Below are 27,912 nucleotides of genomic sequence, written 5' to 3' on the forward strand. Positions count from 1 at the left end.
TTGTCTTCTGTCATAGCCAAACATAAATTGATTGGAATTCGGTGATGTGCGGTCTGGGGAAAAGCAACGTGTCTCACGCAAGAGGGCAGGCGGTAGAGAGCACATGGCTCAAATGCTGAACAAACGGCAGGAAAATATGCCCTCCCTAAACTTCATAAAATGGATTCTGAACAGATTGCAGTAAATCAAAGATACCCAGCCCCTCACCTCCACCCCAGCACAAATACTTCCTTGGAAACACCGCTAAAAACCCCAGCACATTCAGACTTAAGGCTAAAAAAAGCAGAAAACCGAAACATCCTAAGTTGCCTAGAAATTTGTGAAATCTGATTTAAACAACCTCAAGCTGACACAGGTTTCTCAGCTTTTCATGACCAAGCTTTGCTTTGGAGCTAGTCACAAATGATAACATTGGGCGAAGGTATGGGATCTACAGGGTCAGACACCAACGAGTTAAAAAAAACCCCACAACAGTTGGCAAAGTCCCCAGGTTGTGATCCCAAATACCAGCAACCAGGAAATACTGGACAAGAAACCAATACATAGAGGGAGAAAGAACAAGAAATTGCCCACGTATACGCGTAAGAACGCTTTCTGCTTTAGATGTGAGTTTTCTCCAATCACCGCAGCAAAATGCTGCACATGGTCACGTTTGTGAAGTTTTGCTGGAGACTAATTTTGTAACGGCAAAAGTATAAGCATGCGACAATTGTTTGGAGCCCTCCAAAGCTGGTACATCAAACCAAAGGGCAGCATGGACTGCTTCACGTGCCCAACCTCCTGGTTCCTTATTCCCCAACTACTTTCCTTCGTTCCTACCCAGCTCAACCCTTGCATCAACGCTTCAAAAATCTTTTTGACAAACATAATTCTTGTTGCTTTCTATCCAAAGACACGGCAAAGCCACCTGAAAGTGGGCCAAATACGGGGAAGTATGCCTAGACCTGACCCAAGGCTGTTGCTACCACCGGGAAAAAGAGCTGTAAGTCAGTGAGAGTGGGGTGAGCAGGAGACACTGGCAGCTGGAAGGAGCCAGAGAAAAGGAAGTGGGATAGACAGAAAAAGAAACACTCACTGGCTGGAAAGAGCTTGGGAAGGCGGGGGGAGGAGTACCCAGGTGCCAAAATATGCAATCGTAACCCCATGTATGAAAATTTACTTTTTTAGCAAGAACACAGTAAGAATATACAGATGTTTACATGCACCCAAAGACGCTGAATTCCAAATAAACTATTTCCAAGTAAGATTTTTTTAACTACAAATTTCAGCAAATAATCATCCTCTATCCACAGACCAAAATTATCTTTTGAGGATTATAAAATAAGAGTCACATCTACCTTTCTTAGCCAAGAAGGCATTACCTTCTTCTCAAGGTAACTCTCCTCATTAACTGATTAGTCTACTCCTTTCATTGTGTCCCGATGAAGCAATCAAATAAATGAAGCGGTCAGAAAAGAACGGGCGCTTCTGGGGGAAGACTTGTTTTTAGGAAGGTCAGTGCTAGAGCTACTTTATCGTCTTGGCATCCGTGCCCAGGCTGCCTCCAATGACACTGCTGAAGCTCCTGTGCCTGCTCCGATATAAAGAGCAAAAATCAAACTGCTGTTTGATTGCTCTACGTGGAGTTTCCCGCTTCCTTTCAAATGCATCTAAGGGTAGGAAGGGACAAGGGCCAGGGCAAGACCGGCAGAACGGGACCTCCTCTTGCTTTCTGTTTTGTAGAGAGAATAGCCAGAGCGTGGCTCCTAATTATAACCCCCAGCGTAGCTGATAAAGCCCCATGAGGACTATTTTATCACATCCCTGCCACCTAGTGCATCACATAGCTGGACAATTTGCATCCAGAGGACACTAAGGCCGAAAAAAAACCAAAACCCAAATCATTTAGGCCCCGAAGTCATGACGCAAGGGAAATTTAAAGCCCTATATTGCATTGTGAAGTTCAGATGCCTACAGCATTCCTAATGAGCTGTCCTGGTTTCGGCTGGGATAGAGTTCATTTTCTTCCTAATAGCTGGTATAGTGCTGTGTTTTGGATTTAGGATGAGAATACTAAGCACAGATGTACTACTAAGCTGAGCCTCAGAAGCCTTCTTCTAACCTCTGGTGGCTTAGGATGCATAGGTAACCACCAAGCATCTTCACAGGGGCTCAACACACACCACAGGTGCTGTGACCTTCTCGAGCACACACTCATAGCCCACAGCCGCTGTCATTCAGATGACATTTAGTGCCAGTGGTTCCCCTCCTTCGTATAATACCGTATGTAGGCAGAGCATTTGCTAAGGTCAACTACTATGTGCTAAGTCTAACTCAACTTCCAAATCATTCGAGCCCTCACGTCTACCTCCCCGGAGGGTGACTGTTCTGGGGAGAACAGACACAAACAGTAGACATTTTTCTCCCAGCCTGCCAATGGACATCTTTATAGTGCAAAAAACACGATTCTTTGAGTGTGGCCCGTAGCTCTTGAAATTTTGAAAGAAAAGCCCCAGATTCTTCAGTCATTTGGTTTTGAACTGACAACTGTTTGGTGTAAAACATAAATGGGAAGGTCTCATTTCCAGCTAAACTTCCAACCCCTGATGATTAACCCTACTTGAAAGTGGTGGATGCACGTTTGGAGCCAAATCAAAACCCCATAAAATTCACTGCAATTGTCTCGACATAGTCGATTTGTGCCTCCATTTTCTTGAGTGAGTTATACCATACCCAGCCTGCATGTTCTGAAATCTGAACAAAGTGACCGAAGCTGCACAAGAAATACAGGGACACAGGAAAATAAAGAAATCACAAAGTTGATTTTTTTTTAGAAATATATTTTGTAAGAAAACAATATTAACATTAAAAAGAAATGTTTATTATACAGTATAAAATAATTGCTTGAATTCAACTCAGTTCCTTATTAAAAAAAAGCCTGAGGATTTGTACGAAGCCTCAATCCCTACAGATTTGAGTCTTTTGCCTTCCGTGATTCCTACCGCATTAAAGAGCAGGTTTTCCCCACATCATCTTTAGAGCACCCAGACAAACTCCTAAAACCTTCCTCACCCCTTCCCCAACAAGTTGCTGTTCCCTGCCCAGATGCGCTCTAAACATCGCCCACAGTATTTGCGGCCCTCTCCTATGCCCCCCATACCCACCCTCAGATTCCATCCACCTACCTCTTTTGGCCAAGCAACTACACAAGCGACAACACGTGTTGCAGCTAGCTAGGAGTCTCCCCGTATTATTTTGTTGGCTAATACAAACAGTGGCCAGCCACTGACAAATAATGTGTAATGGCTGAGTTGTTCTCAGCTGTCTGTTCTCATAAAACCTGTAAGAACATCTCTTAACACTGCCATTCATCTGCCCAATCTGGCAGAAGTGTGCGGAGTTTTAAAAGCTAGAAGGGGAGACAAGGACAGGCAGTGCAATGACATAAGCTTCACTTTTTCAGGAAACTAAGCTAAAGAAGTCATTACTCAATTGCGGAATTTACAACTTGCAGATTTTGTTGTAGGAAAATATGCCTGTTCAGTAACTATAAATACCCCTAATACATTTCTGAGGCTTATTATGTATTAATTTTTAAAAATTTTTTTTTTTTAGGTAATGCCAGCTTTGTAATATCAATTACCCTCCAGGTTTGAAAGGCACCCAGTGACCAGCATTCTGGTGTAATTATTCACGACATTGGTGTGATTCCCTCCCCCGCCCAATAATACTGACAAGTTTAACAGAAATCTATTAACTTAAAAAGAACAAAGATATATATATTACATTTGCTAATTGCAAACAACCTCTTTTAGCTGCAATTTTTCCCATTGGGATCAAAAAGTGCACCAGTTTAACATGTCTGTACATTAAGAACAGTTTAAAACATTAAATATACAAACAGCAAGAGATTTTAAATATTTTGTATCAAATACTATAGGACAATATAATTTACTTTTTTTTTTTACACAAAACATTACACCTGAAATATAACTTTAGATATTACAGAATATAAAAATACATACTTTTTGTCTAAAAAATGTCTTTGCAGGTTCTGGCACAATGTAATACTTTAAAGGCACACCGTATTTTGGCAGTCTGGATTTGCAATTAACTGTGCAACAATAATACAAATGACCTGTAATTAACCTTTTAAAACTGCAAGGCCAGATGATCTCCCTTCTTCCTGGAATAGCCCTTTTAATCAGGTAAAAACTTAAGTTGAACCGCTTAGGTGTTCTGCAACTCATTTCTGCCACGGCCTGAGCTCTCCGACACTAATCCAGCAAAGCAAGAACAGGCTTAACTAAGCATGTGAAAAGCCACATCAAACACAATGGGATTAGTCATACTTTCACAATCTTTGCCGTCTCAGGGTCAGAACGCTCAACCCCAAGCAAAACTGAGCCCTAAATGCAAGTTGGGAGCCAAGTTCTGTCCTGCCCTATGTTTGCGCCAAAACTAGTGAGAGTAGCACAGGTTAAAAAGTCAGGGCAGAACTTGGAAACAGAAGTTCAATAATATTAATTGCTCTGATTTCAGCTACACCAATCTAAAAGTCCTAATGACTCTCCTGAAGCCGGTGGAGACATATGAAGTAAAACTGCTATAAGGCTGAATCAGGACAACTATAATTTTGCCCTTCTGTGCATTTGTGGGACTCCCAGTGGAGTCAGCACAGGGCAAAAACGTGTCTTTAGAGATATCTGGCTTATACAGATGCAATTGGGCTGCAAAAGATTTCCGGTTCTGTCTTCAAGTTGTTTCTGGACCACTAAAAACCCAAACAATTTTAAGCACACTAAAGAAAGATTCAGTCTAAATCCCTTACTTTAAATGCCCCAAAGTAAGTTGCTTCTTGTGATGAATCCAGTAGCAATGGGTTTGATACCTGGATACTTATCATCTCACCAGATTTTAATTTAAAAAACCCTCCTACATTGACAGAATAAAAATGAAATTCTGAATTCCCTGACCAGTATTTGGTGCTTCCTCCCTTCATCAACACATCAGAGCGCCTTATTTTAAGGTTTGTCTTAGTCATGTACACCATCAGCTGAAGCCCTCTTTTAGTCAGGTTTCCTGAAGTCTCATGATGTCTAAAACAAATGTTGGCATAAAGGTAGTAAAATCCATCTTGATTAACAATCAGCTTTCCATCACTGAATGTCATATTTGATAGGTTTGCCTGGCCTTTGTCATGATGCCAGGATGTGAGGTTCACTTTGCGAGTTCCTGAAGAGAGGGGAGAAAAAAAAAATAATTATTTATAAACATTTAATAAAACTCAACATTTAGAAAGCAATCCCCGCGTTTTTAGAATCAATAGCAACTACAGTTATATAGGCTAAAGTGAGTATAAGACAATTATGATAAAAATTCAAAAGAAGTTTCCCTTTTTCATCATGTACTGCCATATTTGGCCTGCTATTTATAACTGTCTGCCCTCCCACCAGAACAGCTGCTGGACCATGGTACAAAACATTTACTCGGCCAATAGTTTCATTATGCTAAGCAATTATGCAGCAAGCTCTGTACAGAAATTGCGTTCCACCTAAAACTCTATTCAAGGAACAAATACTTGAGAGGAATTTGAAAAGAAAAGTTACTAATGAAAAAACAGCAAATCTTGTTATCAGTCTTTAACCTGTAAGTGTTTGCAAGGAATAACTAAACAAAATCTGAAAACAAGTTAAACTGATAATTCCCCAAAGAGAAAGCTTCCCATACTTCATGTTCTTGTGACTGTACTGCTAGAAAGACAAACATATTTTCATTTGAGAACACCAAAAAAATGGGGGAAAAAATCAGTACGATTGTGCATCTTTAGTACTACACAGTAAGTTGCCTAGACTTTAGACAGCACTTCAAGTGTTTATGACATAACAAAACTTTTTATGCAAAAACAATGTTTAGACTTAACCCGGTGCTTGCATATACCAGAATAAGGCTCCACAATTTGGTTTAGTCATACCCTAGGTATCTAGAATAGTGGCCCGCAGCACAGTCCTAATACTTTGACAACTGTACAAATACTTATAGCTGGGCAATTATAGCTCTTTGGAAAGTAAACTCGAGATTCTTTGTCTAATATCTGGTGGAAGGTCTTGGAAAAAGCTTTAGGAAGACAGATGTGATTCTGGATGCATTGCTTTATTTTTCCTTTTCTTATTTTTATTTATTTATTTTAAAGTATCTTAAGCTTAAAACCAGAAACAATGAGCTGATATTCCGTGCTTGGAGGAGAACAGTCCCTTTCAAGTTGTCTTAAGCTGGAGATCCACAAATTAGGAAAGAAAATTACGATAGTATTCTCTGTCTCTCCATAGAACATCACGTATGTGGGCATCACAATACACGTGTGACAGTTACCAAGTCTGACTACCAAAAGAACAGATTAATAGAATTAAAATACGTAAACAAGCATTATTGAATTCCTTCTAACAGGTACACGTAAGCCTTTTCAGCTCTGCCTGCATGATGGTAAACAGGAAGCTGTCCCTTATCTGTTAAGGTGACTGAATGCTTTGTGAAGAGAAAAGGAGCTGAGAGACTGGAGATGTTTTGATTAGTTTGTCAGCTCAGCACTGTCACTGAAAGCTAACTGCACATATACAGGTAAAAATGTCCCCCCCGAAAGGCACCTCCTGGGTACTATCATCAAGCATCCACATTGTATCACCTCTCGGAGGTTTCAAGCTGGTCAAGTCTCAGATATTGTTTCATGTAGATCATGCACATTAGGAAAAGGTTCTTCATTAAGAGGGTGGTCGGTCACTGGAACAGGCTCCCCAGGGAAGCAGTCACAGCACCAAGCCTGTCAGAGTTCAAGGAGCATCTGGACAACACTCTTAGTCATATGGTTTAGTTTTTAGGTAGTCCTGCGAGGAGCAGGGAGTTGGACTCAATGATCCTTATGGGTCCTTTCCAACTCAAAATATTCTATGATTCCACTATTGAGGCTGTGCTAAGAGACGGCCCGGCAGAAGGTCAGATAGGCACTGAGAGAGAGCATTTGAGTCTTCCTTCCAAACCTGGTTACATTTGACACTTCAGTTTGGTTTTGGTGGCACAGTGTTAAGAAGCAGCCTGCAACACCAGCCCAGATAATACAGGTGCTGCAGTAACAATGTTATGTAGAGGTTTATCACACTATTTTCTGTTGAGGAGCATGCCCTGCAGCACACTTCCCACAGTCCCTTCCACCTCTCCAGCTTCACCACCATCCCATTATAGCACCCAGCTCATCTCACAGCCTCTGCCTACAAAAATAGAGGAACAGGCACCAGTGGGAGGAGAAGATCCAGCCAAGGCCCACGGGCATGCCCACGGAGGAAACAGCACGTCAATACAAAAGCCACACAGGCCCTGACCCCTTCTGATTCGCACAAGCCACTAACATTCTACCATTTATTCAGTGTAATACACAGGGCATAACACAACAGATGAGAGTTGGCCAACTTGTCCTCCTAACCACTAGCAATTTTCAGCACACAAGACTAACTCCATTTGCTCCCTCTGAGGCACCCACAGCAGTGGGTCCACACAGGCACCAGAAGACCTTACACCTTAGGCTCCCAGTGCATCTAAATGCCTGCTTAGACTATTCAGTACCCTATTCTCCCAACATCAAACCAAAACAATCTATTCCCACCAAGATTTCCATGGCATATGGCAGGGCCCAGTGCCCTCTCCTCCAAGCATGTATTGAGGCATGCCCGAGAACCATCAATGCTCACAAGCGTGCTGGGGAAAAGCCCCAGGTATATTTGATTAGTTGAAAAGATGCCTCCTGGATTTGTTTGTGCAGAAAGACATGAGGGGAAGTAGGGACAGGGGAATTTGAAAGCTATGAGTCTTCCCTAACTGCCAAGGGCAAGCAACTTCTGCATGTGAGAGGAATACTTTAATAGTAGTCCAGAACAAAAAGCTTCTGGCGTTCTTCCACAAAGACTTGAGCAAAGCACAGGCTGTCAAAGGCAGATCATAAATAGTTGCTCCCCTATGGCTCTAGTACAGCTAGGTAGAAATTATACAAGCAAAATCATACAGAGAAGTCATCTTCTGTGCAGTGCCTCAAAAAACCTTCTGAAAACCATCAATTAATTGGAAGTGACACTAAGATCTTAAGTCTCTTAGCCTGGAATTATTCACCTGCAAAAGATGCTGAAATAGGGGTACCAGGGTATACCTCTGAAGCACTGGGGGTAGCTGAGGAACTTGTAGAACTTCTTGCGCAGTGTTAAGTCTGCCAGAAATACTGCCCCAAGGAGGTTAGGCTACCTTCAAGATGAGGAAGACAGGCAAGAAATCACTGCTTGGATCAGAGGAGAGGCACATCAGAGATATGGGACAGAAATGTATATGTATGACAGAACAGAAAGGCATGCTAGCATGCTGTGACTGACTGGTGGCACACCTGGTAATTGCTAAGCAGTTTTTATTTACCTGGCAAGTAAACTTTTTAGTTGCCAGTCTTAAATCAAGTAGCAATTTTGAAGAACTCCTTAGTGGGAATGCATGATTCTCTGCTGAAGAAGGGGGAAGAGAGAAAATAGGTGCCACAGTCGCTTGTAACTGAGATGCTGAGAGGGGCTCTGGGTGAAGTTTGTTCACACTGTTTTGGTGTTGAGGGGAATATGCATCATTCATCCATGGTCAGGTGGAGGGACAGGCCAAGAGATGTTGGAAGATGGCCGTAGCTGTTTTGAGCAAGGGATTTAGCCTAGATAACTTCTGGAAGTCCCTTCCAACCTAAATTATAATGCTATGATTGTATTAACTGAGGCAGATGGGCATTTTGCCACAATTCAGAGCTTCAGAAGAGGCATGCCACAGCCAGCAGCACAGCACACAGATACATTGGTAGGAGTTATGCCATGCAACCTTTAATGGAAGGAGCGAGCAGGCTCTCAGCACTTCTGGTGGTAATACACCCAAATTTGGAGACACCAAAACAATCAGTACCCTAAAACACAGGGAGAGGAGAAAAGTGGAGCATACAAGTGCCAAATCAGCTGTCCATATAGCAGAAACTCTGAAACGTAACCCAAGCCATGGGACAGTCAGAAATGCTGCAATACCGTATCTTCTGTGATAAAATTTACTATGGAGCCATGAAAAAAAATAGCACAAGGTAAGTCATGTTGACAGAGAAGGAAGAGGTCAGAGAGATAATGAGTAAGATAGCCTTCCAGACATGGTAAAAAGCATTAAAAAAGTCAATACACAGTTTTTCTGGTAACTGAAGACAAATCAAAACAACATCTTGGATATTTGTGAGCATGAACTAAGACTAATAGAAATGAGTTTTAATAAAATTAATTAGTAAGAAGGAAGATGATGGAAGGGGAACATAGGAGAAAGTAGCCCTGTATTGATAATTTGTTTGCATCCTAGTAGCTTTCAGGTATAAATAAAGCCTGAGGGAAGAACCGAAGCATTGTTTGCTCTGAAAAACTGCTTTGGAGGCAAAGGGCAGCTAAGCCGAACCTGTAGCTGTAAATAGCTGAGAATACTACAGCGTTTCCTTAGACAGCTAAAGGTATCAATTCACATCCCAAATGATATATTTAACATTTACATTTATTTGTTTGTGATTTTCTCCTTTAAACTGTGACTAATTTCTGTAATCAATTTATAAACCAAAATTCACTGTTTTCATTTAAAACCTAGGTAGCATTTATAGTGAGCTCTGGAAAAAAGCAACCAGCAAGCACCCAGCTTTAACTTAATGCAGCAAACCTAAAAAATACACACAGCAAGCCAAACCACTATGGCTTCTGCAGCCAAGTGATGGGTGGGGACACCAAGACCTGGGAAGGGTTATTTTCCCCCTCCGTCGCACTCCCCCCAGCTGCAAAAGTGCATTTGGGGCTTGACATTATTGTGAACCACGTAAAAGGAAAATGTTCTCTCACAGACACTGCTCAGTGCCCCTTCATGAAGGGTGTTCAGTGGTGAACTACTTAAAATCCTGTTTGACAGTGATGAAGACTGATCTTTTTTTTTCCTCACATCATTTATTTTGTGCCAGTGATGACAGTAGAGAACCTTAAAATACTAAGAATAGATCTGTCCAGACTCACGGATGGCATAAAACAACCTAGAAGGATTTCAGACATGTAGGGTAAGGAAGCAGGGGAAGAAAATAGAAATTGCCATTGTTGTGGTTTAACCTGGGAGGCAGCTAAACACCACACAGCCCTTCACTCACTTCCCCCCCACAGTGGGATAGGGGAGACAATCAGGGGGGAAAAAAGAAAAAGAGTAAAATTTGTGGGTTGAGATAAAGACAGTTTAATAGGACAGAAAAGAAAGGGAAAATAATAATAATGATGATAAAAGAATATACAAAATAAGTGATGCACAATGCAATTGCTCACCATCTGCCGACTGATGCCCAGCCAGTCCCCGAGCAGCGGTCACCACCCCCTGGCTAACTCCCCCCAGTTCATATACTGAGCATGACGTCATATGGTATGGAATACCCCTTTGGCCAGTTTGGGTCAGCTGTCCTGGCTGTGTCCCCTCCCAGCTTCTCGCTGGCCGGGCATGAGAAGCTGAAATGTCCTTGACTAGTGTAAGCACTACTTAGCAACAACTAAAACATCAGTGCATTATCAACATTAACTCTATCCCAGCCAAAACCAGGACAGCCATCTGCAGTCAGAGGAAACAGGATGGGAAAGAAAAACTCCTGGTGACCCCCTCGGGCAATCTTCATCCTTTACGCCTGTCATTAACCTCTATACCACCAGCCAAGTGGGTACTGCCTCATACCAGTGAGCCTGATACTGAAGTGTCTCACAACCAGTAGGTTCAGGGTTCCAGCTATCCATAAGGATGCAGCCCCTCACTGCTGCAATGCCCACAAGGACCGCAGAAGCTGTGCTCGTGATTAGCATCCTAACAATGCTCTTCCAAAAGAGGCAGAAGCCATATGTACCAGATCAGGAGGGAGTATGTCCAACTCATCACATTGGTAAGAGGTTGATCTGCTCCAAGGAGAAACAAAGCAGCTTGTTGTCACAGGCACTGTATTTCTGACAGTTCCTGCAGCCTGTGCTATTAAAAAAAAAAGTGAAGAGAGCAGGCAAGAGCAACGCCTCCCTTGCCATTACCCACAGATGTGCTGTGTCACTCCCTAGAAGGTTAATGCAGTGATGCACAATAGCAAAAACTATCAGCTGCTAGCCCTGATAAAATACAGTGTACAGCAACATCCAGGTAGACTGCAAATAAATTCCCCACAGGAAAAGGTGGATTTCACAAACTGTGACACTGACACACTCCACTTCCGCAGATAGAAGTGATCTGTCTCTATGATTAGCAAATTAATCGAATCCTTCCAAAGACAAAATGCTAAGACGAGTTTACTGATAATGCATCTTCTACTATTGACCTATGTCAAAAGCCAAAATCCAACTGAAACAGAAGCTTGTCGGGAGGCATTTGAGCTAATAAGAAAGCTTGTAGAAGTTCTGACTGCCATCTGACAAGCTGCTTAAGCCCTCTGCTTATAAAGCTCTGGATCTTGGCAATGCCAATGGCACTTGGAGAGAAAGAATCCTATCCCTCCAGGCAAGAAGCTAACCCCTTGTGTACAGAAGTGCTTTGTCTTTAAATAGAGCAAGAGTAAGGTATTACTATGCAGGCTGCTGAAATCTCAGATTTCAAGCCTCAACACAGCATTCCCCTTTGGTTTGGTTATATAAAACAGAAAAGCAATGCACATAGCTTAATTAACAAGGAGTTCAGCACTCCAGAATGTATACATCTTCAGAGGAAGAAGACAGTGGTGATCAATGCCCTCTCCTATCTTGAGATCCTCTGTCTGATAGCTTCAGAATAAACTCTGGTTTATTTCTACCACACCAGTGATGACAGTTGTGTTGAGAATACAGAGAGAAAAATCTCAACTGGCAGTGCCCCAGGGCAAAAAAGGAAACAGTACTAAGATATCGTAAAACTGTAGGAATGAATCTTTTCCTCTGGAGAGTGTTCCAAGTCAGACTCATGTCTTGTTCCCTCATATTGTACTAGCGAGGATATTCCCAAAGCCATCCAAAGATACCTGTGAGTAGAGAATAAAAGCTCTGGCAAGATAAAAGAATGCCATCGTCTTACCATAGGGGCAGATAAAAGCCTCAGGAACATTTTTTCCCCCTACTCAATAGCTCAGAAACATACTGCACCCAAGTCAACACACTGACCAGAAACCCTGTTGCTCAGAGTACCATGCTATGATCTTTGATCTTTCTGCTGCTGGACTAGATGGATGCAGACAGACCCTTGTGAAGCTTTGCCGTGTCTGAACATCAGGAAGGCCCTGGGAGTCTTGATGCAAAAAAGTCTATACCAGCCCTGCAACATAATAATGAATGGAATATGACAAAACCTTTTCAACATGCCATTAGCAGAAGGAAACACTTGCTATAAATTCAGCCCTATGCTATGAGAGTGCAATGTACCCACAGAGGGCAGGGAATTAGCAGGCAAGTTATAATAATGACATTGGGACTGCAATTCTAGGTTTTCAACACCTCAAAATGAAAGATGTGCTTCCATTATGGCAAGTTCTTACACTGATGGGCACCTGACATGCATGTGTGTTGTGTATTCATATAAGATTCTCAGCTTCCAGATGCACCCTGAAGACAAATGCTGTGTCACCCAGTACAGACCCAATTATACTTCAGCGCACAAGAGGAGTGTTGCTGTGAAGGGGTTGAATAGGTGAACATAAGACATTCTTGAATTTTACAACAGAAAACAACACATTTCTTCATCTGACAACAGGACAAAAAAATCTTAGATTCAATGGAAGGGAAACACCTTCCAACCTGCAAGATCTGGATTCTGGCCAATCTTTGTGCTGGTATATCCTTGTATGTATGCATACATCTGTGTGTATGTATACCTATAGCTCATGTCCAGTGTGAGTGAAGAACTCCAGATGGGCCCCACTAGCCAAAGAAAATAAGAAACTTCAGAGGACAGCATTCAATGCATATCTTCATTCCTCACCTGAAGACAGCACAAAGAGGCAGGTCAAGCCCTCAGAGCTTGATCATGAAAACTGGTCATTTGAAACAGAGGCCATTCAGCACATAACGGACTGATGTAAGATACCTGAGGCAAAGGGGAGCTATCCTCCTGTGAACATTACCCCTACTGCCTCTGAAATCCTTTAACACATCCAATTTATTCTCATTATCAAAAGCCATTTCTGAAATCCCAGTCCGTTGCTGGAATTGCTGAACTATTTTCATATACTTCACCATTTAATACATTTATAGCAGTGTTGGAAGAATTCACTTAAAACTGAACTTACCAGATGGAATATTCTTATCATCAATAATGAGATGGGCAAATGGCTGCTTCTCAGGTTTGTTTCTCTTGTACAGATCCATTCCCAATGCTTCCATTGCAACTAGAGATAAAAGAATTGCATTACCTCAGAAAGACAAGTTTAGTAGAACTAAAATATTTCTTATTCATAAACCAGCACCTACCTTTTTCGGGTCTTGGTGGTGGTCTTCCCATGACACGCTGGACTTCCTAAAATGAGAAAGAGCCATTGCTTTGATGTTGTCTTGGTTTTGTAATATTGTGTATTGCATGTAATTTGCACAATTACAACACTATGTATGTGTATGTGGGGGTTGTTCTACCTACAGTATATTCAGATGCCTGGGATACATATTCTCATATTTACATGATGTATAATATGAACACAGAGTTTAGCTGCCACAATCAACTTATTTCCTCTGTCCAATACTTCTGATAAAGGTGGATAGGAGTCATGGTGTGCACGATCACTGCACTATTTATTGAAGTAGTGGTGACAGGACATTTACCACCTTTCCTACTTATTGCACTTGGAATATTTCTGTAAGTATAATGGAACAATGACTGCTAAGAATGCATCACATAAAACAATGGAGTTTATGAACCGATTTAATTACTTGGGGTCAAAAGATAACAAAAGAGGCAGTTCTACATAGGGACTAGCGTGTAATCACACTAACAACTAAGGGAAGCTAAGCTCTGAATTTCATTTGTGATGAGCTAAACGATGAGGTAAATGAAAACCTCCACCCCTCACACTTGACCACTAACAGGGAAGGTTGCAAGACTACAAGGCTCTATAATCAAGGCTCACTTCTAACGAGGTATGCAGGAGCTGAAGGATTAAGCATCTTCCACATCTGTACTGGGCCAAATGGACTGGGTGCCAGAGTTTGGAAGTATGCATTCTTCAAAACTGCAGATGAATTTTAACATGAATGACATCCATGCTATCCAAAAACCAAGAACAGCACAAGTAACAGACATCAGGCACCACAAAAAGCCTTGCTTTTAATAATCCACACCTGTTTTCCTCTTGAGAAAACATACAAACAGCAGTTTTCAAAAATCTAAGCAGCCTGTTCTTGTTACAAGCCAGGACTGAGCCTTGGTAATATTAACTTCAATCCTCGGTTCTGTCCCCTGCTCCCTCATGACTCTCTTCATCTGTTTTCTAAAAAACAGGGGTAATATTCTACTTGCTATTCAGAATACCTCATACCTTGGAGCCATCAAGATGATGTTTAATAAAAGGAAACATTTTGCTGAAGATAGCAAATCACAGCTCATCTTTGAAACCTAAGACTGGTCCTTTGTTTTGCCTTCGTCACACACATTGCTGTTCATCTGATTCAATACCATGTATATGCAATACGCCTCAGATTTGGCCAGATCAGCAATGTTCCACTGTGCTCTCAATCACTGCGGTGTCTTAGAATTTGAAATCCTGCTTTGAAAACACCTAAAGTCCTGCTTTCATGTCATTTTGCAGCCACAGTGAAATCTGTAACGCCTTAGTCGGTGCATTTATTACTCTCACTTTCCCCTTTCAGTAGGTGTTTAAATGTTAAACCAAAATGAAAAGCCACAGCAGTATGGAAGTTGTAGTATGACTATCAAAGCATAATACTTCAGCAGAGATATGCTGATTTTGTAGATAAGAATCATTAAGATGCTTTCTGCTGTAGAGACAAGAAAAGCAGAAGAATCGCAACTTCAAAAGAAGAAAAACTCCTGTCCACCTCCCCCCATTTACATTCACTTCCCCCCTCTGATCTTCCTACTTCAATGTCAGTTCTAGGAGCATGAAAATGAAGCTCAGTTCTAGGAGCTGCACACTGGCATCAGCCTCTAGCCACACTTGAGCTCTTCAACCTCATAAGAAGTAGGAAGATGACAAAAAATTGCAAGTACTAGATACTATGAAAAGTGGCAAAAGCCTCTGAAGAGAACAGGACATAAGGTAAAAGAGACTGGGAGATGGACCACACTCTCAGAGATTACTGCACCACACCTACTCCCAACCCCTTCCCTAGGAAGGGGAGACTCCTTTGTTTTCTTGCTTTCTTAATGAAACTTCTCAGATGTGGAGTCTGCTTTCATATCCTTTCCTTCTGGGGGATGTGATAACATCCTTACCTGGAGAGCCTACTGGGCAGATCCAAAAAGAGCTATGTACGTTTTAATCTCCTATTATCTAAACTGGTACTAAAAAAATCCTGTGGTTGGCAACTGCACAGCTCTTGAAGTCCCTGAACTGGCCAATTGCTATCCTCCTCTTAACCTACATTTTTCTTAGAAGTATAGAGTTCCACTTCTGCACATCTCCAAAGATGCTCTAGCTTGAGCAGCTGCATCCCTCACCTTCTGAGATCTAGCAGCCTGACTCAGCTCACCTTCCATGCGGAAAGGCTGTGGTCCTCATGAAATGCAGTCTGACCTGCTTTCTAACTGTTGGTGGTGCTGTTCATCTGCATCACCACCACTTGGTAAGCAGAACAGCTACCCAGGAAGACTTGGGTCCACAACCCTCCTTGTCCTGATGGTCTTGAGCCTGCTTTCCTGTTTCCTAGGAGCATCTCTCTGACAGGAACACTCTCCTGTACCCATCTTGAAGCTATGCTACTATGCAATTAGGAACGCAAGTGTCATTACAAGAAAAGGGAGAGCAAAAGCGTGAACCCAACACTAACACACTGGGAAGAGCTGGAGACTGGCTCATGTTCATTGACCCTTCTGTGTGCTTATCATTGCATTAGAAGTGGCTAGCCTGTGGCCAGAAAACAGAAATCCTCCATCAGCTGAGTTCTCCGAACACTGGACTAGTGTCAAGTTCTTTACTTGATTCTAACCAGCCCCACAAAATTTTGATATTCCTTTCTGTTCTGTTGCCCAGGCTTCCAAAAGGAAGCTGAAATCCACGAACTAGTCCTTAGATAACAGAGATGGAGCTGTGGGTTTCCTCCTGAAGAATAAGTAGTTCAACATTTCTCTTGATTTTTTACTTCATGCTTCTACAGTTCCAAGGTGCTGATACACAACCTGCCTTAGAAGAACATTTTAGCATGTACTTGCTTCTGAACCTGAAGGACTCAAGGACCACATTTTTCAATGGATGTCTGAAGATATCCAGATGTCTAAAGATGGCCTTATAGTGGGATTATAAAAATCCCCCGGTAGCCTTACTGCAAGGAATTAGGAGCTAGTATTTTCCAAATCTTTGAAGTATCAACTGCATTCTTTAGCACCTGCATGTCTTTAAGCATCTCATACCTAATCACAATGTACACTACCATTAAGAAAGCAGAAACAGCTCAACAGAACCTGTCACTAGGACACTGCTATAATCACACGAGAACTGCTGACAAAATATTACCAGTGACTTCTCTTAAGACTGCCACCACAGAACCATGTGCACTACCAAGATGTTGAGTTATTTTTAGAAAAACTGTACACAAGTCACACCACTCTTAGTCTTACAATAAGCTGCACTTGTATACCTTTGCATCATTTGCTCACTGCCAACCAAGTCAACTCTGCTGGCCTGCTTCCCACATTCTAACCTCCTTCATACAGTCACTGTTTAAACAACAGACCAGCAGCCGGTCACAAAAATGAAAAATGTGTCTTCCTTCATCCAAAAAACTTAAGAGGCCATTGGGAAGCTGCAAAACTTTCACATTTTAAAAGCTAAAATCATGCTTTAAGTGCCTGGAAAGTTGGGAAATGCTCTTTCCTCATCCACAGCAGGCTGCAGGTTTTAACCCTTAGCATCTCAGCCATCTTCAAAACAAAACCAACTCTTTCTCTTTAAGTTATGCCCAAAGTTGAGGATACAGAGACAAGGCTACATTTGAATACATGACATTTGTGAATGGTTTTTCCTCTCCTTTGACTTTTACAATATCTCAGTATCTACTTTGAGCAGCTATAAGTAGCCTTTTGAGATCAATCAGAAGAGAACCTCTCTGGACATTCATGTATTGCTTCAGCTGTGATCGTAAAGCTCCTTTATGCAGTTGTTTCTTCTACTGAGTGCTTTAAGTCCAGCTAATATCAGGAAGAAGTATCTGATTATCTCACCAGAAATTCAGCAATTTGAAGAATGCTAATCAGGAAGGAAGTGAAATAGAAAGTACATGAACCAATATTCATCAGAAAATAGTTTAAAGATCAGCACTACAACCTCTGTCCAAATGAGTAGTCTATTGCCTGCAGGAAAAAAAGGCATGTAAGGTGGTAGGACAGAAACTGTGAAACTTTAACAACTTAACAGCAATCACTCGTGAAACCCTGACTTTGTCTGTAACTATGTGCACTTTAAATGTCTGCTAAGTACATAGATCTCTTTTTAAGTGCTGCCCTGGAGGTCTAGCAAAGTACTCTGTTGCCATGTGGGAGACTAGTTTACGCCTGAACTCCCCAAACTGCTAGAAACTGGGAGTATTGCCAAGAAAAGTTACTTATGAATTGACCCAAGATATGTTTGTAGTCCTTTCTACTTCAGGCTCATAACAGACTTCATAAGAACTGTGGTTAGTGCATCTGGACTGCCAAAAGGTTTTTAGGGTTGCATGCAAAAAAATTAAGCAAACAGACAGGCTAGGAAAGTGTATTATTTGTCTGCTTGAAAGTTTACATGCAATATTGAAAATGTGCTTTCTACTGAGTAAGCTGCTCCCTAAGCAGTGTTCTTATCCTGAAATATGTTAAGGAATTCACCATTAGATTTTGATTAAAAGAAAAGCTTTAATTATTATTTTCTCAGGAGACAAATGTTTCCAGACCTGACCTTGCAGCCCTACTACACTGTTTTTTTCATAAGAGCACTTTCATTTTCAACATCAATCCCTGCTTTAGATTTAAGCACGAGGTCCACAGGTGTGCAAAGAAAACAGATGAGAACCAGTGCAGCAAGCTAAAAGCTGTAACCAGACCATAAACCTGAGCAAAAGCAAATTGTCTATTTTCATTTCCTGAACAGCTTGAAGTGCAAGACAAAGTATTGAAAAATCACAAAACTTAAACGGTATTTTAAAGTGTTCCATTTCAGTCTCTTAACATGCTCACAATTCAAATAAGGATACTGCTTCTTAAAACACACACAGGTTAGATTCTCCTTCAGGAAAGTGAAGAAAGCACAGACGATAGGAAACCTCTTTCAAGTCACATTAGCTGCATTCCCACACACAAAGGGCTAGCACAACTGAAGCAAGATTCAGCTGCATCTCTGCCCTTCATTGTAGCAGAGCCAATGAAAGACAGAGCTTACAGAACATGATAAAGTATATTTTTGCCTTAACACTGTTTCTTTCACTTCTCTGATATACTGAAAAGATGCAAATGTAACCCCAGGCAAGCATTTTCCCATTTTTCTGTGTCACCAATGTACGATGACAAAGCATCCAGGACACTGACCCAGCTGCTTAATACATTCTGTTGCATCCAAAGGAAATTTAGAGTCTGATTATTTTGGCAAGGGAAATTTTATTGTTCTGAAACTAATGGTCATCAGCCAAAAATGTTATCCTACTCACTACTTATCTTGGCCACGGACATTGCAGCATTTAACCTCCATCCAGAATGGCAGGATATGCAGCCTCAACTAAAGCCAATGCCTTTGTTGAGTAACCAGCAGCGAATGGCCAGAATACAGGGTTTCCCATTCACTTACTGTAACAAGCTTCTTACTCCGTCATGGGAGCTGCATGAACGAGCAGTTTAGTACACAGAACACAGAAGTAGGTGTAGTGTGAGACAGTCTATAAAATGCTGGAAGATAGAACCAATCCTACAGAATTAACCTTTTTTTTTTCCTTAAGCTTTTCAAGGAGGTGGCTAGCAAATGAGAAGACATGAACGCCTAGGTTTCTTTAAGTTTTGTTCACAAAAAGATCTGTCACTCAGGGTACTTCGTTAAAACCAAGCATTAGCAGAATTAAAGTACCATATAATTAGCTCAAGTACAATTCACTCTGTAAAGTGTACAGGAGTTCAGCTCAAATCTCATGTAGTATCCTTTACGAAAAACTGACAGTCTTATGCAGATGTGAAGAAGTAGTAGTGGACCTGGTAAGCCAGGAAAACAAAATACCATAGCAGACATTCAGCTTTCAAATAGCCCATAATTAGCACTAAACACTATCATGAACACACAAAGAGATCAAAGGCAGTAACTGCAGTAAGAGGTGATTGTGACATATATCCAGCTTGCCTAAGCTTCTTCATTAGGGCTGACTTCTTTAGCTGACTACTTCTGTTATTTGTGTTTGGGAACAAGCTGTCATTCTCAACTGCTGGGCAAAGACTGCCCGGTTATTGTGCCATGGCAAAGTAGCTCTTCTGCCAGTGTGGGAATGGACTGCACAGAACAGAGAACTGGCAAAGTGAGCAAAAAAAGAAAAAGGAGATACTATCCCTCATTTTGGGTTGCAGAAAGAGTAAGAAACAAGAGTTATCTCCTCTGTCTTTCAGGCAATATTTTGCTTGCTGATGATCTTGACTTGGGAGAATCTTGTCAGAAACAGAGTCAGGAAGATTGCTTTGAAAAAAATGTGGGACTGTTCTTTCTTATGAACATCCAAAGTGTTGGCAAACCTATACAAATATTAGGATAAATGATGACCATTCAGGCCCATCAACTAACTGCGATCAGTTTTCTCAGTGCAACTTCAAGTCTTCCTTCCTTAAAAAAAAAAAGTGTTTGAATACAGAATTGGTTAACCACTACCAGGTTCATGAGCAAACACAGTATGATCTTGAATGCAACTTCAGGTATTATCTGAACACCAGAAAATATTTTCTAGAACTTACCTCCAAATACAGACGTTGGGAAAAAATCTTGTAAGTTCAACAGGAGCACGAAATAAAGGAACACACAGTCTGTCTGCCACTTACCTTCTGCACAGCTCTTTGGAGAGCCTGTTTCATGCTTCTACATGATTCTGGCATTAACTTCGCTTCTTGATTTTCAAAGGATGTATCATGCAAATCTGTATTTTCTTGATGTCCAAAAAGTGTTCTGACACAGTGCGCGTGTTCTTTTGAAATTCTAGTAGGGTCCATCTGAAACAAAAATAAGCACAACCACAGTTTTAAGTGTCTGTCCAAGAGACATGAAGAGCATTTAAGTCAGGGAGAACTTTCAACCGTCTAAAAGTTTGGCACCTAGCTAAGTTTATTATCTAAATTTTCATTGTAAACAATTAAAAGAGAAAAAGTTCCCCACATGGAGGTTTATTTCATCCAACAAGTGTGAGAGATAGGAGAATGAATTATCTTCTGGAGTTGCCTAGTTCATTAGCTTAGACTGGTTATCTGATGTTCAAAAGTTAAAGATAAATCCCCCTTTTACAGTAAAATCAATAATCCTGAATTCCATTTTTTGACTACTCAGTGCAATATCACAATTATTTTAGCAGGCAACATACACAGCCATCCTACCTGTAAAAACTACAGTTTGCAAGATGACACACAAATGCCAAATAGAGGAACTTGGGGAAAGTATGTACAACATCTAGCACATCATTTTCAAGAGGAGAAACAGAAGAACAGAAGCTGGTTATCACTGCAACTATTTTGTGGGTGACAGAGATTGCTGCATGAAACAGTCAAAGTAAGACAGCACAAATTCAGAAAGACCAAAAGATGATAAAACTGTACCACAAAACACCTCTGCTTCATGGGACAAAGACTAGTAAATCTAGAATATCTGCAAGATGTTTTTAGCAATCAGTCTTTGTGATTGAATCAAATATACTTTTAAACTGTAAGTTTAGAATACTCCTGAATTCTATCAGTTAGATAAATTGGAAGGATATTCCAATGATTAGGATTGTGCCTTGGCAGAGTTTAATTGCATAAACATTATTTAAACCATTTCACCCTCTCTCTCCACACTCCATATACTTTACACTCAAGAGATATTAACCACTGTCTTTCAGAGATAGCCTAAGACTTTCAGCAATTGTTCTCAACTGGTATTTATTCCGCTTTTACTTCAGGCTTGAAGACAGGTTTGTGCACTCAAAACCTTGTTTAAGTTCTTTAACTGTATCAGCTGGTATAATAAAGAACATTTACTTCTATCTTTCTGCATAAGGTGGAAGGAACAATTTTATCTGAGAATTACAAAAGGTAATACATTATTTGTAATCATGATGTGGGAACGCCAAGACATTATGGATAGTGCCTGACCAGCGTTCAGTTTCCTTTTAGCACTGAACAAAACAGGTCATCAAAAGGAAGTTTTGCAGAATACAAAACAGTCAGAATGAATCACACATGTTATATCATTTGTTCACATGAACGTAAATTCGACTCCCTAACCCCAAAAAAGAACCGAGTTAACTTAAAAGCATAAGGTTATGATTACAGAGGTGCATTTAAGTCTACACCAGCCAGCCATCCAACAGGCACATGCTGCAGAGAAACGTTTGTTGCACAGGTGGCAACACCAAATGCTGCCTCATCCATCACCATCCTTCTGCTGAAGTCTCCAGATGAGAGCTGTTTGCCTGATTAATTCAGACCAGTGTCAGCCCCTGTGACCTGGTTTAGGTGCCTCAGTTATCCCTGCAGATTTGGAATGAAACAGGTCAGAAAAGGTTCACCTGAAGATCAGAAGATGCCATGGCTTTGAGCAGAGGGGTAGAGATGAGTTACAGAATGGCTTGGAGGCAGTAACACCTTCCTGGGATGGCCTGACACAGCTGAATCCAAAAGAAAATCTGTGTATAGCCATTACAGTTCTATGAATTAAGCACTAAAAACTACACTAATGACTTCTGAAGTCAGCTAGAGCAGTGCAGCCCCATTAACTGTTTAAACTGATCTAAACCAGCACCTCTGTGCTCTCACCTTCTTCACCACAAAATTTCGTTCCTGGTTCTCGATCTCCTCTTCTAAATCAATAACCTGTGAGGAATTTTTGCTGATCTAATTTCCTGGAAGATTAGCACCCTGAAACCAACTCACTTCAGGTATCAGACGAGCATCAGAGCCAGTACAGGGACAGGCATAGGAATGAAAGAGCAGGAAGGCAGCATTAGCTTTAACGACTGTAAAACTGCACCCTAAAAGCATCTCCCCCAGTATGTTCCACCAGTATCCAGAACTCAAAATCAACTGTAAACTGAAAGGAAGAAAATGAAGCACAAAATGTTTACCAACAGCTGATAAAAGGCAGTTAATACAGAATGACCTGGGTTGGAAGGTACCTCTGGAGGTCTCTAGTCCAGCCCCCTGCTTGAAGCAGGGCCAACTTGTAACTTAGGTCAGGTTGGTCAACGCTTTGTCTAGACAAGCTTTGTGGAACTTCCATCGATGGAGACTTTCAACCCCTCTGGGCAAAGTGTTCTACAATTTAACGACTTTTATTGTGTAAAAACACTGGTTTTGATGTCCAGCTACAGTTATTGCTGCAATTTATGACTGTGCCTCTGTTTTTTGCTGGGCACTTCTGAAGAGCCTGGCTCCATCTTTAGGTAGCTAAAAACAGTGATTAGCTTACCACACCCTAGTCTGTTCTTTAGGTTCAAAGAATCCAGTTCTCCATTTCTGATACACTACCGTCCCTACCTATCACAGGGGACTTCTGCTGCACTCACTCGTTTGTTGATACGCCTCTGGTACTGAGGGACCCCAAACAGGACCCATTATTCCAGATGTAGCCTCTTATGTTGGGATTGTTAGAGACCTGAGTGAATTAGGGTCTTCGACACGATCTGGATGTCTCTTCCCCTCTCCACACACACCACGCGATAGAAGATAGAAAGCCACAGCAAATAACTGCCAGTAGATACTCATTTTTATCAGTAATCCTACTAGTGAGAGACTATTACCCCAGTTTGGGATTTATTTAAACACATCTTCTGAAAAGTAGACAAGAAAACTAGGTTTTACAACACAAAGATCATGAAATTTGCAAAGGCCTGAGTGCCCAGCATGACAAATCATGCGTAGTGTAGACTTACAGCTATCACCCATCAGCAATCAGTCAAATGTGTCACAAAACACTGTGCTAGAACAGTAACAGCAGATTGTACAGAAGCACTTACTCAGATTACAGTTTATCTGCTGAAGGCTTAAGACAGAAAACCAGCATCTCTGCACCTACAGTTAAAAGACTGAAGGCTTAATGGAAACACTGTAACTGATAGCTTCAGCACCTTAAAGCTCTGCAGCTCATCCTGACAAACTGCAAGTCTCTAGAGATTGAGTGTTTGATAAGGTGAAGCTCTGATCTTGGGACTAGCTAACCTACCCGATTGCCCTTACCTTTTTCAAAGAATACCTAATCTTCACCACATTTAACCATGGAAATTAGCTCGCTTGACTGAAAAGGCATTCTCAGAAATCCTGCACCTTGTATGTTACAAAGAACATGTACTGAACTGCCATGGCTGTAAACCAGTATTATCGAGCACTGAGACGAAAACTGTGGGCAAGAAGTGATGCACAGAAAAATTTTCAAGTTCGAGTGTTCTGAGAAGAACTTCTAAAGAGCCAGACAAAATACCAGAATGGTCTACAGGAATCAGCTTGCTAACGTGCAAGGCGCAGAAGGTGAGCCTTGGAGTAAACAGAGACTTTGGGCATGAAGTGCTAAATACTTAATACATGGAAGAAACATCAAGATGCAACCAAAAACATTGGAGAAAGCTTTATAACATGTTAAGTAAGCTAAATACCCTAGAGGAATTAACCTATTTAAACAGAGGACTGTCTAGCTTATTTTTCCTATGTTACTGTTGTGTATACATCCATTGTGTCTGACCTTGGAATCAGATCAAATCTTTCAGTGCCCCTTGATTTTCAGCATCTCTAACCATTTAGTTGCATCTCTGGACTCCTTTCACCTAAATCAGGGCAGCCAAAATGAACTCCAGCACTGTGGGTGAGACCAGATGGATTTACAGAATTAAGAACCAATTTTCTGATGTTAAAAAGATCCATTTTGATTTTAAAAGATACAATACATTCCATCCAACTTTACCTATTAAATGTTGTCTCAATTATGCAATGTTACAGTATCATATTCTGTACTTACTCCCCATAATAAATGTTTACCATTTATACTTGTACTTATTTTCAATCTTAAACCAACTTCCAGATTATCAAATATCACTTTGCACTCAACGACCTTTCTTAACCACCAAGAAGGGCTTCTTCCAGGTTTCCAAAAAGTGCTAATGATACCCAGCAAACTGTTTTCTGTTAGCCACTGCTCTAGCACGCTCACAAAACATTAGATGAAGTCTGAAAGGCGATTGTTTAAAAACATACTTTCATTAAAGTCAGAGTTACGCAGATGCATGAAATGACAAGAAAAATCTGTCTTCCAGGTCCCCATTTATCCAAGTGTGAATTTTGCAGTGTGGTAGAACACAACATTTGTACAGACTTTTTTTTTAATGGGAAAAATGGATAAGCTTGGAATTCCACGTTCAACTATGGGAGTTAGACATCCAGTTTGAGCATTTCCAGCTTGTTCCATTGCCCTCCGGTTCAGTCAGTGTTAGACCAAATTCCTACTCTTTCATGTTCTAAGTACACTAAGGAAATGGGCCAGAAAGGAAAGTTTAAAAGCAAAGCTTTTGGAGACTATACTTTAGCATTTACCAGTGAAAGTTAAACAAAATACTTTGCTCTCTCACCTTGTGCTGTGCATGACTCTCTATTACGTGATGATCTCCAGCTGCTCCGAGTATCTAACTAAATTTTCATGGCATTTTCATTGATCCTGAGCAAATATTCCTCGTGAAGTATAAGCAAAACACACACTTAAGACCAATGCATTTTGTTAGTGTTTAGTTTCTTGGATTCGGTACATTGCACAAGATGGTCCGAAAAGAAAAGCCAGAACATCTTAATGTTTTTACATTTCAAACACTATTACCAGAATATTGGTAAAATTCAGTTCTTAGCTTTTTCTTTCTTTTTGGATATACCAGCTCATTGTCTCATTTGCATTGTGCTGCATTATTTCTGGGCCACAAACATGTGTTTACCCGTGAAAATCTAGTGTCAGTCTTAGTTATGTCTTGTGAAATTCCAAATGCTCAAGCCACAAAATAAACAAAACTAAGGAAAAACCAAAACCTCAAATATTGTCTCAGCTCATATTGTGTCATGATCCAGCCCAAATGATTTTATGCAAATACAGATAAAATGTGTATGGTAAAACTGAGTCAGAGTTTACTCAGCCTCTTAGGTAGACTTTTAAAGAGCTTGTAAAACATGTAATTTCTTAATATCAGCCTACACAGTCAAATCTTGCTAATTCACATTTGGTTAATTCACCAACCAAACAATTCAAATCTTTTCATGCACAGCTTCTACTATTAACTTCTCATTATTTTAACAAAATACACCACAATACTTAAGTTCTGTTATTAAAGTACCAATTTAGATAGCTGAAATTTGTACTGAGAAGTACAAATTGAGATAGCTTAATACAACTAAATTTGACAGCAATCTTTTCAAAAGAAAGAGGTCAGATCATGTCCCATATAAATAAAACAATCTTCAAGACAGTTAATTAAGACTTAACTTCTGCAGGACCTACTATATTTTTTTATCTATCTTATTTCACAATAAGAAATTGGTGAACAAATATGGATTACCATATCTAATGATTGTGAATTATGTACTTACTTCAACAGTATACTTATTCTATTTTTCAGTAATGGCAAAGAAGACATTTTCTCCATTAGAAATTTTTCAGGCAATGGCTTCAGTCAAGTCTACATCTAGCTACATCGGCGCTTTTAGATGTTTCAGAAGTTCAAGTTTACAAAGGACTCCATCCAACAGCATTGCTCCAAATCTACAGGAACAAGAAACTGGCAAGAGAATTAAGCTGCCAAACACAGAATTACACCCGGACTATGTAATTTTTCAAATCAAGGAAGCAGAAGAAAAATAGTCATTATGGTAAGAAAGATCTTTTTACCCTTTGTTAGGCATGTGTGAAGCACTGACATGAACCTACCAGAAAGAGTCCTTAATAAGGGGGAGGAGGTAAAGAGAATGGAAAAATAGGGTTTTCAAAAAGTATACTTTGGTTAGTTGTTTCAATTGCAATGGCTCTCTAGCCTACTAATCAACGTATAGCTGTGCATTTCTATGAGCTATGTTTTGACAAAGATGTCTTTTCAAGTTCATGCAGATCTGAAGTGAAAAGCATTTCTCTGCCACAAGCTGAAGTAGGCATTAATTCATTCCACTGTCAAGCAAACAAGTAACTTTAAGCTACTTTACAATGAGTCCCAGAAATTAAATGTCACTCTTCTGAAGCATACAGGATATGATTAGCTAAGTACCATATTGCTGTTCCATTTTATTTTTGTAAAAGCAGCAAACACAAAGTCATTGTCGGTAAGAAAATATGAACTGGTCTGTATAATAAATGATCAGCAGCATTGCCGTATATTTGATAGTGATTCATCTCTTTAAGTGGGTATACATTTGTGCAACATCTGGTTTCAGAGTGCACTTGATTAAGAAATCCAGTCTGCTCCATCAAGACGAAGCGCATCCACCTAGAAAGTACACTGAAAGAAACAGGTTTCCACTGCCCGCTGGCTTCAAATGAAAAGTACACACAACAGAAGTACCACTTCCATGAAGGCAGTGAGACCTGTATTAACAGAACTAATTAGCATCCGATGAAAAAGCCGAGCAGAAAGCTAACACCTAGCCCCGAGAAGCAACCAGCCAGTAGCCCCCCACTTCCTCTGAGAGGGCTCAGCCGTGTGGGGTAAGAGACACAGCAGCGAGTGAATCCAGCCAGCCAGCCGAGCCGTTTCCAAGAAGCAGGCTCCTCTTCTCTCTGAAAGCGTAACCGCTCGTCACCTCATCTCCCCCACCGTGATACCTCCCTGTGCTCCTTTCTGCACACACCATTGCCACTTCTGAAGCATTCCCTGGCAGGCTTGCGGCCTGGCGGGCGAGGGACAGCTCTATCTCAGGAACGAGCTCCAGAGCTACAGCGGGCAAATCGGGCCGATGCCCGCTAATGCACAGACCCCGCTCCGCAGTGCCCCTGCACAGTCTGAAGGACACATGATCCCAAGTGGTGTTGTGTGGTAGCTTTTTTTTTCCTTAAAGACATTTCTCCTGCTGGTGAAACATTTATGGCAGCCAAAGACCTCAGCCACATCAAACTGCTCTCCAGTGAATAACTGAAAGCTGATCAATAAAAACCAAAGCCCTGCAAGGCTTCAGGTGAAGGATCATGAAGCTGCTTCCTGAGTCGGGGACCCCGCACTTCCGACTTCGCTGAGAAACCCTCTACCTCAACACGCGCTATTAGGCCACAGCACTACCTAGAATACCTCAGGCTGAGCAGCTCCAGCGACCAGGGGATAGCGCAGGCCGGGCAGGGTCCCGGGAGCCCTCCAGCCTGACCCCCTCTCAAAGCTTGGGCCAACTTCAGAGCCAGACAAAGCTGTTCTCTGCCCTTTTTTTAACTAATGTCCTCAATCCCACCGACGCGAGCACCTTCGCCTCTTCCGAAAGGGGTGGGAGTGCGAGGCGGGCGCTCCCGCCCTGCCCGGCCGTTCCCTCACAGAGCGG

General features: G+C 41.2%; 1 protein-coding gene across 1 annotated transcript; it reads right to left on the reverse strand.

The window, feature by feature from the left end:
- Window positions 1–4,792: 4,792 nt before the first annotated feature.
- TNFSF11 (tumor necrosis factor (ligand) superfamily, member 11) lies at window positions 4,793–22,230 on the reverse strand. The gene is made up of 5 exons (XM_009322837.1): window positions 22,192–22,230; window positions 20,230–20,397; window positions 13,497–13,542; window positions 13,316–13,414; window positions 4,793–5,214 (listed from the first exon to the last, which is right to left on the reverse strand). Exons 2-5 carry the CDS (start codon window positions 20,395–20,397, stop codon window positions 4,793–4,795), a joined length of 735 nt encoding a protein of 244 aa, XP_009321112.1. The 5' UTR covers window positions 22,192–22,230.
- Window positions 22,231–27,912: the final 5,682 nt, after the last annotated feature.

The sequence above is a fragment of the Pygoscelis adeliae genome, unplaced genomic scaffold (genome assembly GCF_000699105.1).
Source record: "Pygoscelis adeliae isolate BGI_AS28 unplaced genomic scaffold, ASM69910v1 Scaffold74, whole genome shotgun sequence".
In the NCBI taxonomy this organism is placed as follows: domain Eukaryota; kingdom Metazoa; phylum Chordata; class Aves; order Sphenisciformes; family Spheniscidae; genus Pygoscelis; species Pygoscelis adeliae.

What these genes read in the sequence shown, in the direction of transcription:
- TNFSF11 (XM_009322837.1), bottom strand. Translation starts at nt 20,397, where the DNA reads ATGGACCCTACTAGAATTTCAAAAGAACACGCGCACTGTGTCAGAACA. An exon ending in TCCAAAGAGCTGTGCAGAAG is followed by an intron (nt 13,543 to 20,229) that starts GTAAGTGGCAGA and finishes TTCTCATTTTAG; the next exon opens with GAAGTCCAGCGTGTCATGGG. An exon ending in TGATAAGAATATTCCATCTG is followed by an intron (nt 5,215 to 13,315) that starts GTAAGTTCAGTT and finishes CCCTCTCTTCAG; the next exon opens with GAACTCGCAAAGTGAACCTC.